Below are 18,332 nucleotides of genomic sequence, written 5' to 3'. Positions count from 1 at the left end.
AGAGCCAGCAGGATGAGGGGATGGGATCCCAAAGCCGTCAGGACCGAGGGACAGGATCCTAAAGCCACCAGGGCTGAGGGACAGGATTCCAGAGCCACCAGGATGAAGGGATGGGATTCCAGGGCCACCAAGATGAGGGGATGGGATCCTAAAGCCGTCAGGACCCAGGGACAGGATCCTAAAGCCACCAGGGCTGAGGGACAGGATCCCAGAGTCACCAGGACAAGGGACAGGATCCCAAAGCCACCAGGACATGGGACAGGATCCTAAAGCCACCAGGGCTGAGGGACAGGATCCCAGAGTCACCAGGACAAGGGACAGGATCCCAAAGCCACCAGGGAAAGGGACAGCGTGCCGGCACCAGCAGGATGAAGAACAGGAGCCCAGCGGTGGGTGGGGGTGCCGAGTTTGGGGGTGAGGAGCTCCGCAGGGCACAGAGCAGGCACGGCGGGACGGAGGAGGAGGAGGAAGGGCCGGGAGGAAGGCGGGAAGGAGCGAGGGGAGGCTGCGGGCTCAGCCGGAGCTGCGGGGTCGCTCCCGACGGGACAGAACGGACACCCCGGGATGGGCAGCGATCCCCCCCAGCCCCGGGAGCCCCCGGGAGCCCCCGGAACCGGCCCCGCTCGTACCTGCAGCTCCCGCCGCGTCCCGGCCCCGGCCCCGTCCCGCCGGACCAGGGATTCCTGTTCTGCCCGCCTTTATCTACCTGCAGCAGCGCCCGCCCCCGCCTGCCAGCGCCGCCCTGCCCCGGTACCGGCACCCACAGGGGCTCCCCAGCACCCCCAGAGCCCTCGGGGGGGGTCCAGCCCGACCCCGGCACAACCCACCCCCAAAACCCCCCGGAGGTGGTGATGGGGAGTTTCCCACAATGCACCGGGCGTGGGGGGGACACGGGGACACCTCGGGGTGTCCTGGGCGTGCAGATGGCACCGAGCCCCCCCCGATTCCCCTAGACCCCCCCCAATTCCCCTAGAACCCTTTCCTCAGCCCCCCAATTCCCCTATAACCCCCAATTCCCCTATAATCCCCCAATTCCTCGATAACCCTTTCCTCAGCCCCCCAATTCCCCTATAAACCCCCAATCTCCCACCCCTCAGAGCCCCCCAAGCCTCTAGAACCCCTCCTCAGCCCCCTATAATTCCCCTATAAACCCCCAATTCCCCTATAACCCCCCAATTCCCCTAAACCCCCCCCAATTCCCCTAGAACCCTTTCCTCAGCCCCCCAATTCCCCTATAACCCCCCAATTCCTCGATAACCCTTTCCTCAGCCCCTGAATTGGGGCTGGAAGGGTCCTGTGGGGAAGGGGGTGTCCCCATTGTCCCCTCAGGGACCCCTGCCAGGTGGGACTATGGGGTCACGGGGGTCTCGTGCAGGTCAGGGGCCCTTCCAGGAGGGTTGGGGGTGGAATTTGGGGTTTGGGGACGCTGTGGGGTCCCCTTAGGCGCTCTTTGTGTGTCACCTATGGGGTCCCTTAGGGGTGTCCCCTGTGGGTGACCCCACACGGGGTCTGGGAGTCCCCACTGGCCACTGGGGGTGCCATGGGGGTCACAGAGGTGTCCCCAAGGAGGGGTTCAGGGGTCCCTGTGAGGATGCTGAGGGTTCCTATTGGTTTGTGGGGAGGCTACAGGACCCCATAGAAACCCCACAGGGTTTTAGGTGGGGGTCCCATGGAGCAGTGGAGACTCCCATGGGAATCCAGAGCTCCTGTGAAGGTCATTTCAGGTCCCCCAGAGGTCATTTCGGGTCCCGTGGGGGTGGGTGACACAGGGGTCACTGAGGTCATTGTGCATTTCATGGGGGGTTTTGCGAGTCTTGGGGGTCACTGCAGGTGGCACACGGTGAGTTTGGGCGTCACTTTAGCTCATTAGAGGTGTCCTGGAAGTCCCTTGGGGTCATTTTGTGTCCCCCGGGGGTCACCGGGGTCACGGCGGTCCTCCCGAGCAGACGAGACGAGGGCGGGGCGGGGCAGAGCGGCACCGGAAGTGAGCGCGTCACGTGACTATACCCGGAAGCGGCAGCGCGGCGGCACCGGGGGCCATGAGCGGCGGCACCGGGAACGGGAACGGCGACGGCAACGGGGCCGAGAGCGGGGCCGAGCGGCGGGTCCGCATCGTGGTGGAGTATTGGTGAGGGGATCCCGGGGTTGGGAGCCAGCGGGGGTACCGGGGAACGGCCCGCAGCGGTACCGGAGCACCGGGAGCACAAACTGGGGGGGAACCGGGGTGAGGCGTGAGGGGGTTCAGGCATGGAGGGGGCTGGGGGGAGAAGGGAGAGGCTGATTTAGAGGGGTTGGGGGAGGTGAGGAGGGGGTGGAGGGAGGTTGGGGGGCTCTGAGGGTGGAGGGGGTTGGGGGTTATAGGGGAATTTGGGGGGGTCATAGGGGAATTTGGGGGGGTTATAGGGGAATTTGGGGGGGTCATAGGGGAATTTGGGGGAGTCATAGGGGAATTTGGGGGGGTCATAGGGGAATTTGGGGGGGTTATAGGGGAATTTGGGGGGGTTATAGGGGAATTGGGAGCTTAGGAAGGTGTTACAGAGGATGTGGGGGGCTCTGAGGATGGGGAATTGGGGGGGTTATAGGCGATTTGGGGGGGGCTTTGAGGGTGGCGAATTGGGGCGCTGAGGGGCTTGTAAGGGAATTTGGAGGTTGAGGATTACAGAGGATTTGGGGGCTCTGAGGGGGAGGAATTGGGGGGTTATAGGGGAATTTGGGGGCTCAGGAAAAGGTTCTGGAGGATTTGGGGGGGCTGAGGAGCTATTGAGGGTTATGGGCTACGAGGGTGTGGGAGGGCTCCTAAGGAGGACATTGGGAATCGGGGTGCAGGATGCAGCAGAGCTCTTGTGGGGTGGCTCCTCAGTTCGGGGAGAGTTTTGGGGGGTCCTTGCACCCCCTCCTCAGGCTGTCCCCCCCACTTCCCCAGCGAGCCCTGTGGCTTTGAGGCCACCTACCAGGAGCTGGCGAGCGCCGTGCGGGACGAGTACCCCGACATCGAGATCGAGTCCCGCCTGGGGGGCACTGGTGAGACCCCCAAACTGCCTCGGGGGGGGATACCCCAGGCCCCCCCCAGTGCCTTGATGGGGTTTGGGGGGCTTGGAAGTCCAGGGAGGGGTTGGAAGTCCAAGGAGGGGTTGGAAGTCCAAGGGGGAGGGGGGGTGGTCTGGGTGTTGTCACTCTGTAGGGTTGGTATGAGGGGGATGATGCCATGGGGGAATTTGGGGGGATGATACCATGGGGGGAATTTGGGGGGACAGCACTGATGGCTGGGCCCCCCCTCAGGTGCCTTTGAGATCGAGATCAACGGGCAGCTGGTGTTCTCCAAGCTGGAGAATGGAGGTTTTCCCTACGAGAAGGATGTGAGTACCCACGGGGGGGGGTGTGTTTGCTTTGCAGGGAGCCCCCCTCCTTTAATGGGATCGTTGTTTTATGGAGCTGTTCTCCTTCCTACCACCCTGCCAGGACCTTCTGCAGGTCCTGCTGGGGTAGGGGACAGAGGGGCAGCTCCTCATGGTGGCCTGGCTTTGTCCCTGTCACCTCCGTGTCTCCCCAGCTGATCGAGGCCATCCGCAGAGCCCGCAATGGGGAGCCCCTGGAGAAAATCACCAACAGCCGCCCCCCCTGCGTCATCCTGTGACCCCCCCGGGGACAGCAGGGTCCCCCCAAGCTGCCTTCCCTAAACCCTGCAGCCCTGGGGGGCTCAGGAGCCTCCTGGTGGCACTGGGGGGGGGGGCGTTGTGTCCCCTGCCCAACCTGCTGCGGGGTGGATTTGGGGGTTCTCCCACCTGCCTTTGCCTCCCCCCCATCAGGGTACAGGTTTGGCACCCCCATTTCTCTGTGCTGGGGGTTCTGGGGTGGGGGTTCTCCCATGAATGGGAGTTGGAGCAGCTCCCAGGGGAATGCACAGGCTGGAGCTTTCCCTGGGATGTGTTAATGATTAAAAGCCCTGTGGCAGTGTTTAATGCAGGCCGTGGGAAGGCCAGGCTGGCCCCACAGGCCCAGGTGTGTTCACACCCCCCCCCTGGCCATTCCCAGCTCTGCTTCCTGCCTGGAATGTCCCTGCCCTGGGCCTTGGGGTGAGGGGGTCCCCTCTTTATTCTATACTGTGTATAAACCCAAAGGCCTGGGGGGAATAAAGGATGGAGAATGTGGCTGCTCTGGTGTCCCTTGGGATTGGGGGGGTTCCAAAATCCAAAATCAGGAATTTTGTGCTGCAGGGAAGTGGTGGGGGGTGGCAGAGGGAGGGAGGGAGGGAAGGGGATTAAAGGATGGAGTGGGGGAAGGAAAAGGAGGGGGAAGGAGAAGAAGAAATGGAAGAGGGAAGATAAAAGGAATGGAGAAAGGGGAAAAGGAAACAGAAAAAGGAATGGAAAAAGAGGGAAAAGGAAACAGAAAAAGGAATGGAAAAAAGAGGGAAAAGGAAACAGAAAAAGGAATGGAAAAAGAGGGAAAAGGAAACAGAAAAAGGAATGGAAAAAGAGGGAAAAGGAACAGAAAAAGGAATGGAAAAAGAGGAAAAGGAAACAGAAAAAGGAATGGAAAAAGAGTGGGAAAGGGACAGGAAAAGGAATGGAAAAAGAGGGAAAAGGGACAGAAAAGGAATGGAAAAAGAGGGGAAAAGGGACAGGAAAAGGAATGGAAAAGAGGGGAAAAGGGACAGGAAAAGGAAATGGGAAAAGGGACAGGAAAAGAAATGGAAAAAGAGGGAAAAGGGGAAAGGAAATGGAGAAGGGGAAAAGGGACAAGAAAAGGAATGGAAAAAAGAGGGAAAAGGGAAGGGGAAAGGAAATGGGGGAGGAAGGGAAGGGGAAAAAAGAAAGAGTGGGAGAAGGAAAAGGAAGGGAAAGGGGAAGAAGAAAGAAGCAGAAAAGGGAAGACAAAAGGGGAAAAGAGAATGGAGAAAGGGAAAATGGGACAGAAAAAGGAATAGAAAGGAGGGGAAAGGAAATGGGGAAGGAAGAAGGGGGAAGAAGAAGGGGAAAAGGGAAAAAGGAAGGAAAAAGGAGAAAAAAAAGAGAAGGAAAATGGGGAAAAAAGAAGGAAAAAGGGAACGGATATAAGATGTTGGTCCTTGGGAGACAGAGCTGGATTTGACAGAGAAGGAGAAACCAATCAGACGACGGGAGTAGAAAAACAACCAATGTACAATTGTCAAATATACATCCCGGTGCTCCCAGGGAATCCCGGAGCCGCCGGGACCGCTCTCAGTCCAGCTGCCCTCAGTGCAAGTCCTCGTGTCCCAGGCACTGGGACAGCCCTGCGTGGGGGGGATGGCACAGGGGCTGTCCTTCTGCAGGCCCTGCTGGCTCTGAGCTGCTCCTGGGGGCACCCAGGGTGACGCTCGTGTCCCCGCTGCGCTGTCCCACATCGTCCTGGCTCCGCCAGCGGTGCCACCCCTGGGCACAGGGGTGCACCCCCAGCCCCACAGCTGCGGCTCATCCCTCCCTGAGCTGCCTTGGTGAAGTTGGGGGGGTCTCTCCTACACGGCCGTGGCGTCGGGGCCGGCCAGGCCGAGGTACTCGGGGTTCTCGGCCGTGGGCGTCGTGCCAGGGCCGCCTTCGGTGCCACCACCCTTGGCAGGGTCCTGGTTCCAGTAGTAGGGGTTGTCGAAGGCCTGGCTGAAGGGGCCGGGGCTGGGGGTGCCGTGGGGTGGTGCCAGGTACTCGGGGTTCTCCACAGCGTGGCCGAAGGGCCCTGGGAAGGAGTTCTTGGGGTCCTTGATGAGCCCGTTCTTGCCCTGGTGCCCCTTGGGTTTGTCCGGCGGGGACGGGGGCGCGCGGGGCGGGCGCTGCCCAGCCTGGTTCACGTACTCTGCAGGGGGAGGGACGTGTTAGGGACCCTCCAGGGGGCATGGGACAGGCAGACAGGCTGGACCCCCAGCACCTCCCCGAGGGTCTGGCCATGCCCTCCTTACCTGGCATGGTGCTGAGGGGGGCTGGCACAGTGAAGCACTCGGGGTCTTCTCCATCCTTGGCCGTCAGCCCAGTGGGATCCTCGCTGTACCGGGGCAGGGTGCCAGGCTCCCGCCCCGAGGGGCTCTGCAGGGCCACCTTGTCCCCGTCTGGCACCTCTGGGACAGGTCCCTCTGGCCCCTCTGCCAGGCCTTGGGCGGGGAAGGAGAAGGAGGCCAAGCCCTCGCCCTCTTCCACCTTGGCTGGAGACTCTGCCGTGCTCTGGGTGTGGGAGGGGACACAGAGTTGGGCACTTGAGCCCGTCCCAGACGTGGCACGGGGTCACCTCCTCACCTGGAGCCCCCTGCCAGCCCTCCCTCCCCACGTACCCGCACGGAGGAGATGCGGCTGCGGTAGGTGGTGGAGGTGTCGGTGCTGAAGAAGCCGTGGTGGGGCACCAGGTACTCCTCAGCGTCCACCAGGTCGTCCATGTCCTCCTCATCCAGCAGTGCCCGGTAGAAGGTGCTGTCCATGGAGCCAGGCACCCCCACCAGGTCGTTCTGGGGGGGGGGTCACAGTGCTCAGTGCTCACCCCAAGGCACAAATGAGGGGACAGGAGCTCGGGGATGTCCATACCTGGATGACCACGAAGCGCTGGGGGTCGCGGGCCATGCGGGAGAACTCGGTGACCAACTCCCGGAACTTGGGCCGGCACTCGGAGTCAATCATCCAACCTGAGCAGAGCCAGGTGCCGTCAGGGGCTGGGAGCAGGGTGACAGCAGGCCCTGTCCCCTCCCTGTCCCCGTGTCCCCTCCCCGTACATTTCACCATGATCATGTAGACGTCGATGGTGCAGATGGGCGGCTGCGGCAGCCGCTCGCCCTTCTCCAGCAGGTCTGGGATCTCCCTGGCTGGGATCCCATCATAGGGCTTTGCCCCAAACGTCATCAGCTCCCACACGGTGACACCTGGAGGGGACAGGGGACAGCTGTTGGGGTGAGCAGTGCATTGGGAGCCCCCAAGTCCCCCCGGGGTGGGGACACCCTGACGCACCGTAACTCCAGACGTCGCTCTGGTGCGTGAAGCGCCGGCGGAGGATGGACTCCAGCGCCATCCACTTGATGGGCACCTGGGACAGAGAGGTGAGCAGGACCAGGGGATGGCTGTCACCGAGGGGAGCACCACTGTCCCTGAGTCCCACGCCCTACCTTGCCACCATCAGCATGGTACTCAGTCTCGTCGATGTCCAGCAGCCGGGCCAGCCCAAAGTCAGTGATCTTGACGTGGTTGGGGCTCTTGACCAGGACGTTGCGAGCGGCCAAGTCCCGGTGCACCAGCCTCACCTCCTCCAGGTAACTCATCCCCTGCAGGTGGCACATGTCCAACTGTCCCTGGTGTCCCCAAGGACCTCCCCAGAGCTGCCCAGGTGCCCTGTTGTTGTGGTGTGCTGTAATGTCCCATTTTGGCCTTCCAGGTCACTTCCCCAGGTGTGCCTGTACCTCTCTCCCTTCCCCCTTGCCCCCATGCTGAGTGAGTCCTGTCAATCAGGCTGAACATTCCAGCAAGGCGTCATGTGCTTGGTCAAGTTCAAAGGATGCCGGTATGCCCAGAGGTCATTGGCCTGTCTGGGTGTCATCTTCCCCTGAGACCCTGCCCCTCTCACCTGGTTGGTGGCTCACCTGTACCTCCCCACCCCCTGTCCCTGAGCTTAAAAAGGTGATCAGACCATGCGGCCAGATTCTGTTGGAGCAGTTGCTCACGTTCAGACCTCTGTAACCATGGAATGAACCTCTGGACATTAAACCCTCCAGCAGAATCCTCTCCTTTTTCTCTTCACCATCGCCTGAAGCCATTCCTCCTGAGGTGAACGGGTTCCTAACAAGCCTGGACTTGTTCAGTGCCCAGCTGCAACCACCAGCAAGCCAAGGTATCTCTGGGGTGATACACCGCAGTTGTTGCCTTTGGCCCAGCAGCGAGGGTCAGACTGGCCCAGGCACAATCTAACTGGGAATATTGGGAGCAGTATTCCAATACTCCTGTCGTACCTTGGCGATCTGCACACACCAGTTGAGCAGGTCCTGGGAGCCGATGTGGTCCTTGTTCTCCCTCACGTAGTCCAGCAGGCAGCCGTAGGGCATCAGCTGCGTCACCAGCTGCACCGTGGAGGTCAGGCAGATGCCCAGCAGCCGGGACACGTAGGGGCTGCCCACCCCTGCCATCACATAGGCCTCCTGTGGGCAGCAGGGGGGTCAGGGTGGGGGTCAGGGGCTGCTGCCAGCCCCGTTCCCCTCAGTGTTGTGACCACACTCACATCCAGGATCTCCTTGTTGGCTTTGGGCGATGTGTTCTCCCGCAAGACTTTGATGGCCACCGGGATCTTCACGCTCTCCCCATCAGGGATCCAGATGCCCTGAGGTGGGGACAAGCAGGTGAGGGGATGCAGAGCAGGGAGGGTCACATCCCGCTGTGCTGTCCCCACTCCTCACCTTATAGACGGTGCCAAAAGCACCAGAACCCAAAACTTTCACTTTCTTCAGCTCCGTCTCCTTGAGGATCCTCATCTGGGCTTGGTTGGGGAGGGCCCCGCTGGGCGTCAGTGGCTCCACCAGCTGTGGGGCATGGAGGGGTGAGGAAGGCCTGACTCCTCATCCCTCCCAAGCCCCGAGGGTCCCCTCCTGCCCCCCGGGAGGTTCCCACCTCGGTCTCCTGCAGCAGCCTCCTCATGGTGTGCTTGCGCTCCTGCTGCCGCCGGCGCTTGACGCAGATGACGGTGATGAGGAGCAGGACGATGACCAGCAGAGCCCCAACCACGCCAGCGATGATGGAGGTCACCTGGCTGTGTGCCAAAATGCCATCAGTGGGGGGGACTGCCACCCAGAGAGGTGGTGGCACAACAGAGCCACACCCCTGCTGTGATGGTGTTCACAAGGGTGTCAGGATGAGGGAAGAGATGAGGATCTGACTCCATGTTTCAGAAGGCTTGATTTATTATTTTATTATATATATTATATTAAAAATATACTAAAAGAAGAAAGGATTTCTTCAGAAGGTTGGCTAAGAATAGAAAAAGAAAGAATGATAACAAAGGTTTGTGGCTCGGACTCTCTGTCCAAGCTAGCTGACTTTGATTGGCCATTAATTAGAAACAACCAACATGGGCCAATCCCAGATGCACCTGTTGCATTCCACAGCAGCAGATAACCATCATTTACATTTTGTTCCTGAGGAGAAAAAATCCTAAAGAAAAGATTTTTCATCAAAGATGTCTGTGACACCCTTACCTTGGCTTCTGGTCCACGGGACATCCGTCCTCATCCCGGATGGTGCACCTGGGGACACAGGTGTACCCCCGTGCTGTCAGCAGGCCCCTGCAGCTGCCAGCACCCCCTCCTCATCTAGGGACCCCCCCCCAACTCACGAGTGGGTGCAGTTGGTGGGGCAGAGTTGGCACACCCCGAATTCATCCGGGTATTTCCAGACGGGCACGAAGGAGGCGTCGGCCTTGACGCCGCTGGGGCAGCGCCGCACGCACTGCTGGGCGTCCTTGTAGTGGGCACAGGCCACACACTGGTCTGGATCCTGCAGGAACAGGGCTGGATTGAGGGACCCAGGCGTGTGGGGACACCCTCACCCCCTCAATGCGTGTCCCCTGTCCTCACAGATCCAAAGCAGGTCTCGGTGCCATTCTGGGGCTGGCACTCGGGGTGGCACGGCAGGCACCGCGTCCCGTTGGCGTGTTCCCTGATGGCTCTGCGGGGCAGAAAGGGGCAGGGATGGGATGCCAGCCTCACCCTGCAGTGTGTGTGGGGGCTCTGTTTGGCACTGCCAAGGGTCTCCACTCACCCGTCCAGGAGGTTGCAGGAGGCCACGCACTCCTGGCCGCGCAGGAACCGCTCGCACGCCACGCACTGGGTGGGACCGGGGCCCCAGCAGTGCCCCTGGGCACAGAGGTGGAAGCAAACCAGCCCCTCTCTCTCTGCAGGAGAGGCACCATCAGCACCTCTGTCACCAATGGGGGGGATCCACCATCTCCCCCCACCCCAACAGGACCCCTCTTACCGCACTGCTCGGGGGGTTTGTTGTGGGTCTGGAAGAGGCGCTGCCGGGGGTTACGGAAGATGCTGTGCCAGGGCACCTTCTGCAGGAAGCACAGCTGGGGGTTGTGGTGCACCAGCACCATCCCACTGCTGATCTCCTGCAGGGCCCTCAGCCCCAGCGCCTGCACCGCCAGGTCCTGCAGGGTCAGCGAGTAGGCGCCGCTGCCGAGACAGCCACGGGTCAGACACGCCTGGCACTGTGTGCCCACGGTCCCCCGTGCCCTTCCAGTCATGGTGCCCTGCACCCCTCCATGTCCTCTCTGCATCCCCATGTTCCTGTGTCACTCCATGTCCCCTCATGTGTCCCCCTACATCCCTCCATGTCCCTCCTGTGCCACAACATCTCCCCCTGTCCCCTCTGCATCCCCGTGTTCCCGTGTCACTCCATGTCCCCATATCCCCTCATGTGTGCCCCTACATCCCCTCTGCATGTCCCTGTGTCCCCTCATGTGTCCCCCTGTATCTCCCCACATCCCCATGTTCCCGTGTCACTCCATGTCCCCGTGTCCCCTCATGTGTGCCCCTACATCCCCTCTGCATCCCCATGTTCCCATGTCACTCCATGTCCCCATATCCCCTCATGTGTGCCCCTACATCCCCTCTGCATGTCCCTGTGTCCCCTCATTTGTCCCCCTACATCCCCTCTGCATCCCCATGTTCCCGTGTCACTCCATGTCCCTGTGTCCCCTCATGTGTCCCCCTGTATGTCCCCACATCTCCTCTGCATCCCCATGTTCCTATGTCACTCCATGTCACCATATCCCCTCATGTGTCCCCCTACATCCCCTCTGCATCCCCATGTTCCTGTGTCACTCCATGTCACCATATCCCCTTATGTGTCCCCCTGCCTCCCCCCATGTCCCTCTGTCCCCTCATGTGTCCCCCTACATCCCCTCTGCATCCCCATGTTCCCGTGTCACTCCATGTCCCTGTGTCCCCTCATGTGTCCCCCTGTATCTCCCCATGTTCCTATGTCACTCCATGTCCCCATATCCCCTCATGTGTCCCCCTGCATCCCTCTATGTCCCTCTGTCCCCTCATGTGTCCCCCTACATCCCCTCTGCATGTCCCTGTGTCCCCTCATGTGTCCCCCTACATCCCCTCTGCATCCCCGTGTTCCTATGTCACTCCATGTCCCCGTGTCCCCTCCTGTGTCCCCCTGCCTCCCCCCATATCCCCCTGTCCCCCCATTTCCCTATGTCCCCCCATGTCCCTCTGCCTTCCCCCCCGTCCCCGTGTCCCCCCATGTCCCCCTGTCCCCCCATTTCCCTGTGTCCCCCCGTGTCCCCCCATGTCCCCCTGTCCCCCCATTTCCCTGTGTCCCCCCGTGTCCCCCCATGTCCCCCTGTCCCCGCTCACTTGTGCAGGACCCTGCCCCGGATCACCCGCAGGTTCTGGAACACTCCCAGGTCCTTCATGTCCGGCGGCCAGGCTGCGATGTAGAGGAACCCTGGGGGGAGCTGAGTGTCACCCCCTGATGTCCCCCCCAAACCCAGACCCCCCCAGTGCCCCCCAGCTCCTCCAGCTCTCACCCGTCAGCTCCTCCAGGCTCTCGAAGATCCGCAGCAGTTTGGGGTCCAGGGGTGGGGTGTTGGTGCTGGGGTCCCTGCAGGGGATGGCAGGGAGGTTGGGGGGGGTCCTTTTGGGGGTCCCCAGTGGGCTCAGGGAGGGGATTCAGGCACTCACCCAGCGAAGGTCTCGGGGAGGAAAGCCAGGCTCCCAAAAATCTTGGTGCAGCCAGAGAAGTGTTGGATGTTGGAGGCGTTCACAGCACGGACACCCTTCAGGAAATCCACTCCCAGCCCGTAGCACACTGGGGGGGGCACGGCAGGGCTGTGCTCTTCCAGGACCCCTGAGCCCCCCAAAACACTGCCCCACCAGCCACAGGGCACAGCAGCACCCCCACACAGCCTTGGAGACCCCAGAGCTGCACTGAGGATGGATCACCCCCATCCCAGGGGCCTCCAGAGCCCTCAAGACTTGGGAAGGCTTCTTACCCAAACCCTTGGGGTCCCCAGAGCCCCTCAAGACCTGGGAAGGCTTCTTACCAAACCCTTGGGGTCCCCAGAGCCCCTCAAGACCTGGGAAGGCTTCTTACCAAACCCTTGGGGTCCCCAGAGCCCCTCAAGACTTGGGAAGGCTTCTTACCAAACCCTTGGGGTCCCCAGAGTGCCCCCAGACCCCAGGGTACTGCTCCCCCACATCCCTGGTGTCCCCAGAGCCACTCTGGGGGGCTGCTCACCCACACTCCTGGGGTCCCCAGACCTGTCCAGATACTGGGGGGCTGCTCACCTGCATTTCTGGGGTCCCCAAACCTACCCAGGTACTTGGGGTGCTGCTCACCCACAACCTTGAGAACCCCGTGGACATTGAGAGCTGCTCACCCACAACCCTGCAGCATCCAGAGTCCCCCTCCCCACGCCCCGGGGGCTGCTCCCCCACATCCCCAGGGCACCCAGAGCACCCCCCCCAAACCCCAGGGGGGGTTTCTCACCCTCTGGGCAGGGTTTGCTGCACTTCTCACACTTCTGCACGTTGTTGACCGTGACCTCCTGGCTGTTCTGGGGGCACACGAGGGTGCAGGACCCCACCTCCGTGGCGAGGTAATTGTCTGCAGGGGGTGGCAGGAAGGGAGGAGAGGGGGTCAGGGCCACGCTGGCTGCCCCTGCACCCCCCCCCCAGGGTGGCACTCACAGGGACACTGGCTGACACAGCTGGCACCAAAGGTGTAGCGCCCGTCGGGGTTGGGCATCGACTCGAAGGTGTCCGAGTTGTAGACAACGAGTGGAGGGCAGTGCAGCTCGCAGATCCCGCTCCTGTTGAAGTTCAGGCATGCCTGGGGAGGGGGACACAGCTGTGTGAGACCCCTGTGTCACCCCCAGGACCCTCAATGTCCCTGTGCCATGCTCACCAGGCAGTCGGAGTGCTTGGGGCCGGTGCAGCCAGCAGCGCACTGCTCGTGGCAGCAATCCGTGGGTTTCGTGCCCTTGCAGCGTGGGCAGCCGTGGCAGATGCTGTTGGTCACTGCAGGGACACAGAGGGACACGTTGGGGACACAAATTTCCCCCTCTCCAGGTAATGGGGGAGACACCAGGATGAAGGGTTGGAGGGTAAGGGGGGTGAAAATCTGGGTGGTGGGAATTGAGATGGAAAATAAAACCAGTAGGAAAGGAATTTAGGGGGGAAAGTTCCCAGGGATGGGATTTGGGGTGTAAAGGGGAGGCTCCCAGAGCAGGGATTTGGGCTGTAATGGGAGGTCCTCAAGGCAGGGATTTGGGGTGCAAGGGAAGGCTCCCAGAGCAGGAATTTGGGGTGCAAGGGAAGGCTCCCAGAGCAGGAATTTGGGGTGTAAGGGAAGGCTCCCAGAGCAGGGATTTGGGGTGTAATGGGAGGTCCTCAAGGCAGGGATTTGGGGTGCAAGGGGAGGCTCCCAGAGCAGGGATTTGGAGTGTAAGGGAAGGCTCCCAGAGCAGGGATTTGGGGTGCAAGGGGAGGCTCCCAGAGCAGGAATTTGGAGTGTAAGGGGAGGTCCTCAAGGCAGGGATTTGGGGTGCAAGGGAAGGCTCCCAGAGCAGGAACTTGGGGTGTAAGCAGAGGTCCTCAAGGCCTCTGCTCCCAGAGCAAGGATTTGGGGTGCAATGGGAGGCTCCCAGAGCAGGGATTTGGGGTGCAAGGGGAGGCTCCCAGAGCAGGGATTTGGGGTGCAAGGGGAGGCTCCCAGAGCAGGGATTTTAAGGGATGTCTGGGACCAAGATTTGGGTGCTATGTAGGGCTCAGTGGAACAAGGATTTCGGGGCTAAACAGGTCAGGGTGCTTCTGGGGGCAAGATTTAGGTGGTAAATGGGGGGTCAGTGGGACAGAGATTTGGGGGGGCAAATGGAAGGTCCAGAGATTCTCTGTAAATTGGACTTAGGTGACAAGCAGGGCTCAGCAGGGCAACAATTTGGGAGTGCAAGCAGAATGTCCAGGGAGTCTGGGACACAGATTTGGGTGCCAAGTGGTGATCAGTGAAGCAGGGGCAGGAAGGAAAGGGGTTCCCAGGGGCTTTGGGGGTCCCTGAGGGGGGCTCAGAGCCTCCGTGGGCCCCACACTCACATGTCTGGCAATCCTGTTTGCCCTCACCCCAGCAGTGCCCCTCGGCACAGAGCGCCCGGCAGTCAGGACCTGCACAGGGGGCAGAGTGAGCAGGGGGTGCCAGGAGGGGCTGGAACCCCCCAGAACCCCCCCTGGCAGCACAAACCCCCCACTCACAGCTGCGGGTGCGGGCGCTCTCCACCTGGATGTCGGCACGGAACTCGTTGTGCCGGTGCAGGATGTCGCTCCACAGGATGGTCTCCTGGAAACACAGCTCGGGGTTCCTCTCGATGAGCACCCCTCCCTTCAGCATCTCTGTGGGGGGACAGGCTGGGGGGTCAGCATGGCCCTGCAGCTCCCACTCCTCGGTAGGGAGCCGGGGAGCACCCAGAACGTTTTGCATTCCCAGACTGGAGCTGGCAGCTCCCAACTGCAGGAGCAGCAAGCCACATATCCGAGTATCCCAGACAGGGCTTCCCCACCTGTGAGGTGCCTCATGCCGAGCTGCCGCAGCCCCGGTGCCCCGGCGGGGCCGGCGTTGCCCAGCACGGCCAGGGCGTAGCGCTCCTGGAAGAGCTGCGTGCCGCGGATGATGCGCAGGCTCTGCAGCTCCAGCCCGCTCACTTGGTTCTCCGCGATCAGCACGTAGCCCTGCACCTCCTTGATGTCCTGCCATGGGGGGGGGACGCGGGTGAGGGGTCGGTCAGACCCTCGTCTTTCCCCTCTTTGGGGCGTTTTAGCGCTGCGCACCTTGAGGAAGGAGGTGTCGGCGTCGGCGGGCAGGTAGGTGAGCTCCAGGTTGCCCTGCACCACCTGGCAGCCCTGGTACAGGTGCCGCAGGGTCTCGTAGTGGCTCTCGGGGCTGGAGGGACGCAGCAGCTTCATGTCGGTGCCGGTGCAGACTGTGGGGACAGCGGGGGCTCAGCGGGTCCTCCTCTCCCTCCACGGGACACACACGGAGCTCCGGCCCCCGCAGGAAACGCCGCGGGTGCGGCGGCCGCCGTTTATCTCCAACAGCTTCCGATGGGTTTCCTGCACCGAGGCTCCCCCGGATCCCAACCCCGGCAAAGCCCGAGCGGGCCCCGCTGGAGGCACAACGGGGATCGGTGTCTCCCCGTGCCCGCGGCGGGGGCTGGGTTGGGACCCCCAGAGCGGCGGGGCCGGAGCGGGGGCCGCGGGCAGGAATGCGCTGCCCACGCCGAGACAAGACCCGATTGTTGAGCGGCGACGGCTGCGGGGCCCCGCCGGCCCCATCCATTGTGGGGGGCTCCTGGCCGGGAGAGCATCCCCGGGCATCCCGGCGGGGCTGGGGCTGTGCGGGAACCCGCGCTGGGCGCCGGGCCCCGGGCGGGTGAGTCACGGGCGAGGGTGGCACCGGGCCCCGGCCGCCCGCTCCCGGCTGGAACCGCCTTTTCAGGTCGGGCGTGTTTGGGGAGCAGCGGTGACGCAGGGCTGGCGGGCACGGCTCGGCTCGGCTCGGCACGGCCCAGCCCCGGCGCGCCCGCGGCCCCCGGCACCCCAACAACACCCAACACCCAGCGGGGAGAGCGCCCCGCGCCACACCGAGCCCCGCTCCCCGCGCTGACCCCGCCGACACAGCGGTGTCACCCCCAGAGCCGTCCCAGCACCACGGGCAGGGGGCACACGGGGGTCTGGGGGCGCTCGGTGTCCGGTCCCGGCTGCTCGGTGGCTGAGTGACAGCCCCCGGTGCTGGGCAGCTGCGGGCCCGCAGAGCCGGCTGGCACTCGCCTCCCCCGCCTGCTCCGAGGCCTCTCCGAGCAGGGGAAAACGCGGCTGAGGAAGGAGGAAACCCCCCTGAATTTGGGGTTCGGCTGTGTGCCACCCGAGCGGGGTGAAACGGGGGGACGCGGGAAGGGGAAGTGCGGGGCGGCCAAAGCTCAAGGTCTGCGCCCACACCTGCCGTGAGAGGCGCGGGGTGCTGGGGCTTCCCCGGGGCAAAGGGCGGGTGGGACAAGCGTGAGGATCCTGGGGGCATCCCGGCTCTGCTCCCCCGGGATTTGGGGTTGGGTGCTCGCCCAGCTCCCCTCTGGGCACCGGGCAGGGACTGCTCGGTGCTGCCGGGCTCACCCAGCGGGCGGTGCCAGCACCGAGCACCGGGGCTGCCCACGGGTGTCCGGCCGAGCCCGTGAGCCACGTGCCCACGGGGCTGTCCCCAACCAGGAGCTGGCCCCACACCGACCCTCCCGGCACCGTGAGCTGTGTCCCCACGTCCCCGTCCCACCACCCCACACCGAGCATTCACTTTCCGAACTCCCGCTGCTGGAGCTGCCCCCCCCCGACACCAGGAATGAGGCGGCAGGGTCAAACTTTTGGGGCTGCCGGTGCCCATTTTGGGGCCACCAGCGCCGTGCCCTGCTGGCCCCGTTCCTGCCCCGTTCCCGCGGAGCGTGGCCGAGGCCCGGGGGCTGCCGGGCCGGGCTCCCCGCTCCCCCCGGGGCTGGGCTGGGTGCGGCACGTCGAGAATGTGGATGGGAGCGACGGGGACGCACCCACCCACCCACCCACCCACCCAGGCACCGAGCCGCTCCCGATGCCCACGGGGAGGGAAGCCCCACAAGTTGGGGACCCCCGTTCCCGCTTCTCCCGGCGGTACCGGAGCCCTGCGCGCTGCACCCCGCTCCGGGCTCTACCGGAGCCCCTAAATCCTCGGGAATCGTGCAGCTCGGGGGGACCGGGGTGAGCGGGCAGGGCCTCCCGCTGGGCCCCAGCGCCTCCCAGTCCACACCAGTTCGGCTCCCAGTCCTGGTGGCCGCAGGGACACCGGGGTCGCGCTGCCCACGGCGGGGAGAACCGGGGGCGCCCAGGGGGCACCGGGAGAGGCGGTCCCGTCACTTCCAAGCGTGCAGCCCCCGGTGCCCCCCAGAGCTGCCCGCTCCCACCCCCGGTGCCCCCCTCGTTCGCAACTCGAGGCCGCCACGCTCCCCTCCCGCTTCTCCCTCGGTTCCCCCCACCGTCCCCTCCCGGTTTTCCACTCGGTCCCACCCCCGATGTCCCCCCCGGTGCCCTCTCGGTCACGCCCCCCGTGTCCCCCCCTCCCTTGCCCGGTTCGCCCTGCCGGTGCCCCCCCAGTCCCGTGCAAAACTTTACGCGAAGTCGCCGCGCGGGGCCGGAGTCCCCCCGAGTCCCGGTGTCCCCCGGTGTCCCCCGGTGGGACCCACCTTCGGCGGCGGCGGGGGGGCACAGGGCGGCCAGCAGCAGCAGCAGCAGCAGCAGCGCGGCTCCGAGGCAGCCCCCGGCCGCGATCATGGTGCTCAGCGCGGCCCGTGGCCCATGGCCCCGCCGCCGCTGCTCCGGGAAAGTTTGCGGAGCCGGAGCCGCCGCCTCCCGCCGCTCCCGGGCTCCGCCTCGCGATCCCGATCCCGGTCCCGGCCCCGGGCGAGGGCGCGCCGCGCGCTCCCGCCGCCCCCGCGCGCTCCCGCCGGCCCGGAGCGGGACAGACCCCCCCCGACCCACCCACCCGCTCCCAACCGCCCGGAGCCCCGGGAATGTCCCGCCCCGGATCCCCCTTCCCTGCTGCCGAGCACCGGGAATCACCGCCGTCCATCCACCGGCAGCACCGGGACCCCCCGTTCCCCCTTTCCCACCCCCATTTCCAGGGGGGCTCCGACCCCACTTTCAACCCCCCCGGAGCAGCAGGAGCTCCGAACCCCCCCGGTCCATCCCCGCCATCCCGGAGTGCCCCGTTCCCGTTCCCCGGTGCTGCCCAGCCCTGGGGCCCCGCTGCGGTCCCGGGGGCGGGGGTCGCCTGAATGGCGGCGGGGAGGACACGACCTTCGTCCCTGTCCCCTCACCTGGGGCTGTGACTGCCACCCGTGTGGGGGAATGGGACAGACACGCCGCTCGTGGGTTTGGGGGGTCAGTCCCAGAGCTGGCACCCCGGAATGGTGCGGGGGGCTGGGGGCTGTTCTGGGGGGACAGGGACAGTGCAGTAGCACCTAACAGGGTCACCAAGAGCTGGCACCTGTCCCCCACCTGTTACACCTTCACCGGCTGCCCTGGGCACACAGGTAATTGGCATGGGGGGTCCTCCACAGGTGGGGTGACCCCATGCGCGCCCCCCGGCAAGGCAGAGCCAGGAGCAGCCGGGATGGAGGACCAGGATATGACCCCCACACGGGACAGGTTCTGCCCCCCATGTACCCTTGGTCACCCCAGTCTGTGCTTCTACACGTGCCACGGAGGCTGCCACGAGAGAGGACCCCCCCCAAAGAGGGGACACTCGGTGTTGGGGTCCCGCCTGCCATGGGGACAG

General features: G+C 63.9%; 2 protein-coding genes across 2 annotated transcripts; one reads left to right on the top strand and one right to left on the bottom strand.

The window, feature by feature from the left end:
- Nucleotides 1–2,013: 2,013 nt before the first annotated feature.
- MIEN1 (migration and invasion enhancer 1) lies at nucleotides 2,014–4,148 on the top strand. Its single transcript, XM_063178719.1, has 4 exons — nucleotides 2,014–2,128; nucleotides 2,924–3,021; nucleotides 3,280–3,356; nucleotides 3,551–4,148. The coding sequence occupies exons 1-4, from the start codon at nucleotides 2,040–2,042 to the stop codon at nucleotides 3,632–3,634; spliced, it is 348 nt and encodes a 115-aa protein (XP_063034789.1). The 5' UTR covers nucleotides 2,014–2,039; the 3' UTR covers nucleotides 3,635–4,148.
- Nucleotides 4,149–5,123: 975 nt separating this feature from the next.
- ERBB2 (erb-b2 receptor tyrosine kinase 2) lies at nucleotides 5,124–17,305 on the bottom strand. The gene is made up of 27 exons (XM_063178773.1): nucleotides 17,239–17,305; nucleotides 14,810–14,961; nucleotides 14,542–14,728; nucleotides 14,237–14,374; nucleotides 14,081–14,149; nucleotides 12,897–13,009; nucleotides 12,680–12,821; nucleotides 12,480–12,596; nucleotides 11,672–11,798; nucleotides 11,518–11,591; nucleotides 11,345–11,435; nucleotides 9,948–10,147; nucleotides 9,732–9,864; nucleotides 9,548–9,638; nucleotides 9,307–9,467; nucleotides 9,170–9,217; nucleotides 8,586–8,724; nucleotides 8,375–8,497; nucleotides 8,200–8,298; nucleotides 7,934–8,119; nucleotides 7,097–7,252; nucleotides 6,942–7,017; nucleotides 6,710–6,856; nucleotides 6,525–6,622; nucleotides 6,278–6,448; nucleotides 5,912–6,170; nucleotides 5,124–5,808 (listed from the first exon to the last, which is right to left on the bottom strand). Exons 2-27 carry the CDS (start codon nucleotides 14,942–14,944, stop codon nucleotides 5,477–5,479), a joined length of 3,612 nt encoding a protein of 1,203 aa, XP_063034843.1. The 5' UTR covers nucleotides 14,945–14,961; nucleotides 17,239–17,305; the 3' UTR covers nucleotides 5,124–5,476.
- Between the last annotated feature and the right edge of the window lie 1,027 nt (nucleotides 17,306–18,332).

This window comes from Melospiza melodia, chromosome 30 (genome assembly GCF_035770615.1).
Source record: "Melospiza melodia melodia isolate bMelMel2 chromosome 30, bMelMel2.pri, whole genome shotgun sequence".
Taxonomy (NCBI): Eukaryota; Metazoa; Chordata; class Aves; order Passeriformes; family Passerellidae; genus Melospiza; species Melospiza melodia.
The sequence above is the reverse complement of the archived record's forward strand: the minus strand, read 5'-3'. Positions and strand labels throughout refer to the sequence as shown.

Coding starts and splice junctions, on each gene's coding strand:
- MIEN1 (XM_063178719.1), top strand. CDS start 2,040: ATGAGCGGCGGCACCGGGAACGGGAACGGCGACGGCAACGGGGCCGAG. Junction 3,022..3,279: donor GTCCCGCCTGGGGGGCACTG/GTGAGACCCCCA, acceptor GCCCCCCCTCAG/GTGCCTTTGAGATCGAGATC. Junction 3,357..3,550: donor GTTTTCCCTACGAGAAGGAT/GTGAGTACCCAC, acceptor GTGTCTCCCCAG/CTGATCGAGGCCATCCGCAG.
- ERBB2 (XM_063178773.1), bottom strand. CDS start 14,944: ATGAAGCTGCTGCGTCCCTCCAGCCCCGAGAGCCACTACGAGACCCTG. Junction 12,597..12,679: donor CTGTGTCAGCCAGTGTCCCT/GTGAGTGCCACC, acceptor CACCCCCTGCAG/ACAATTACCTCGCCACGGAG. Junction 6,623..6,709: donor CTACATGATCATGGTGAAAT/GTACGGGGAGGG, acceptor GGCTCTGCTCAG/GTTGGATGATTGACTCCGAG.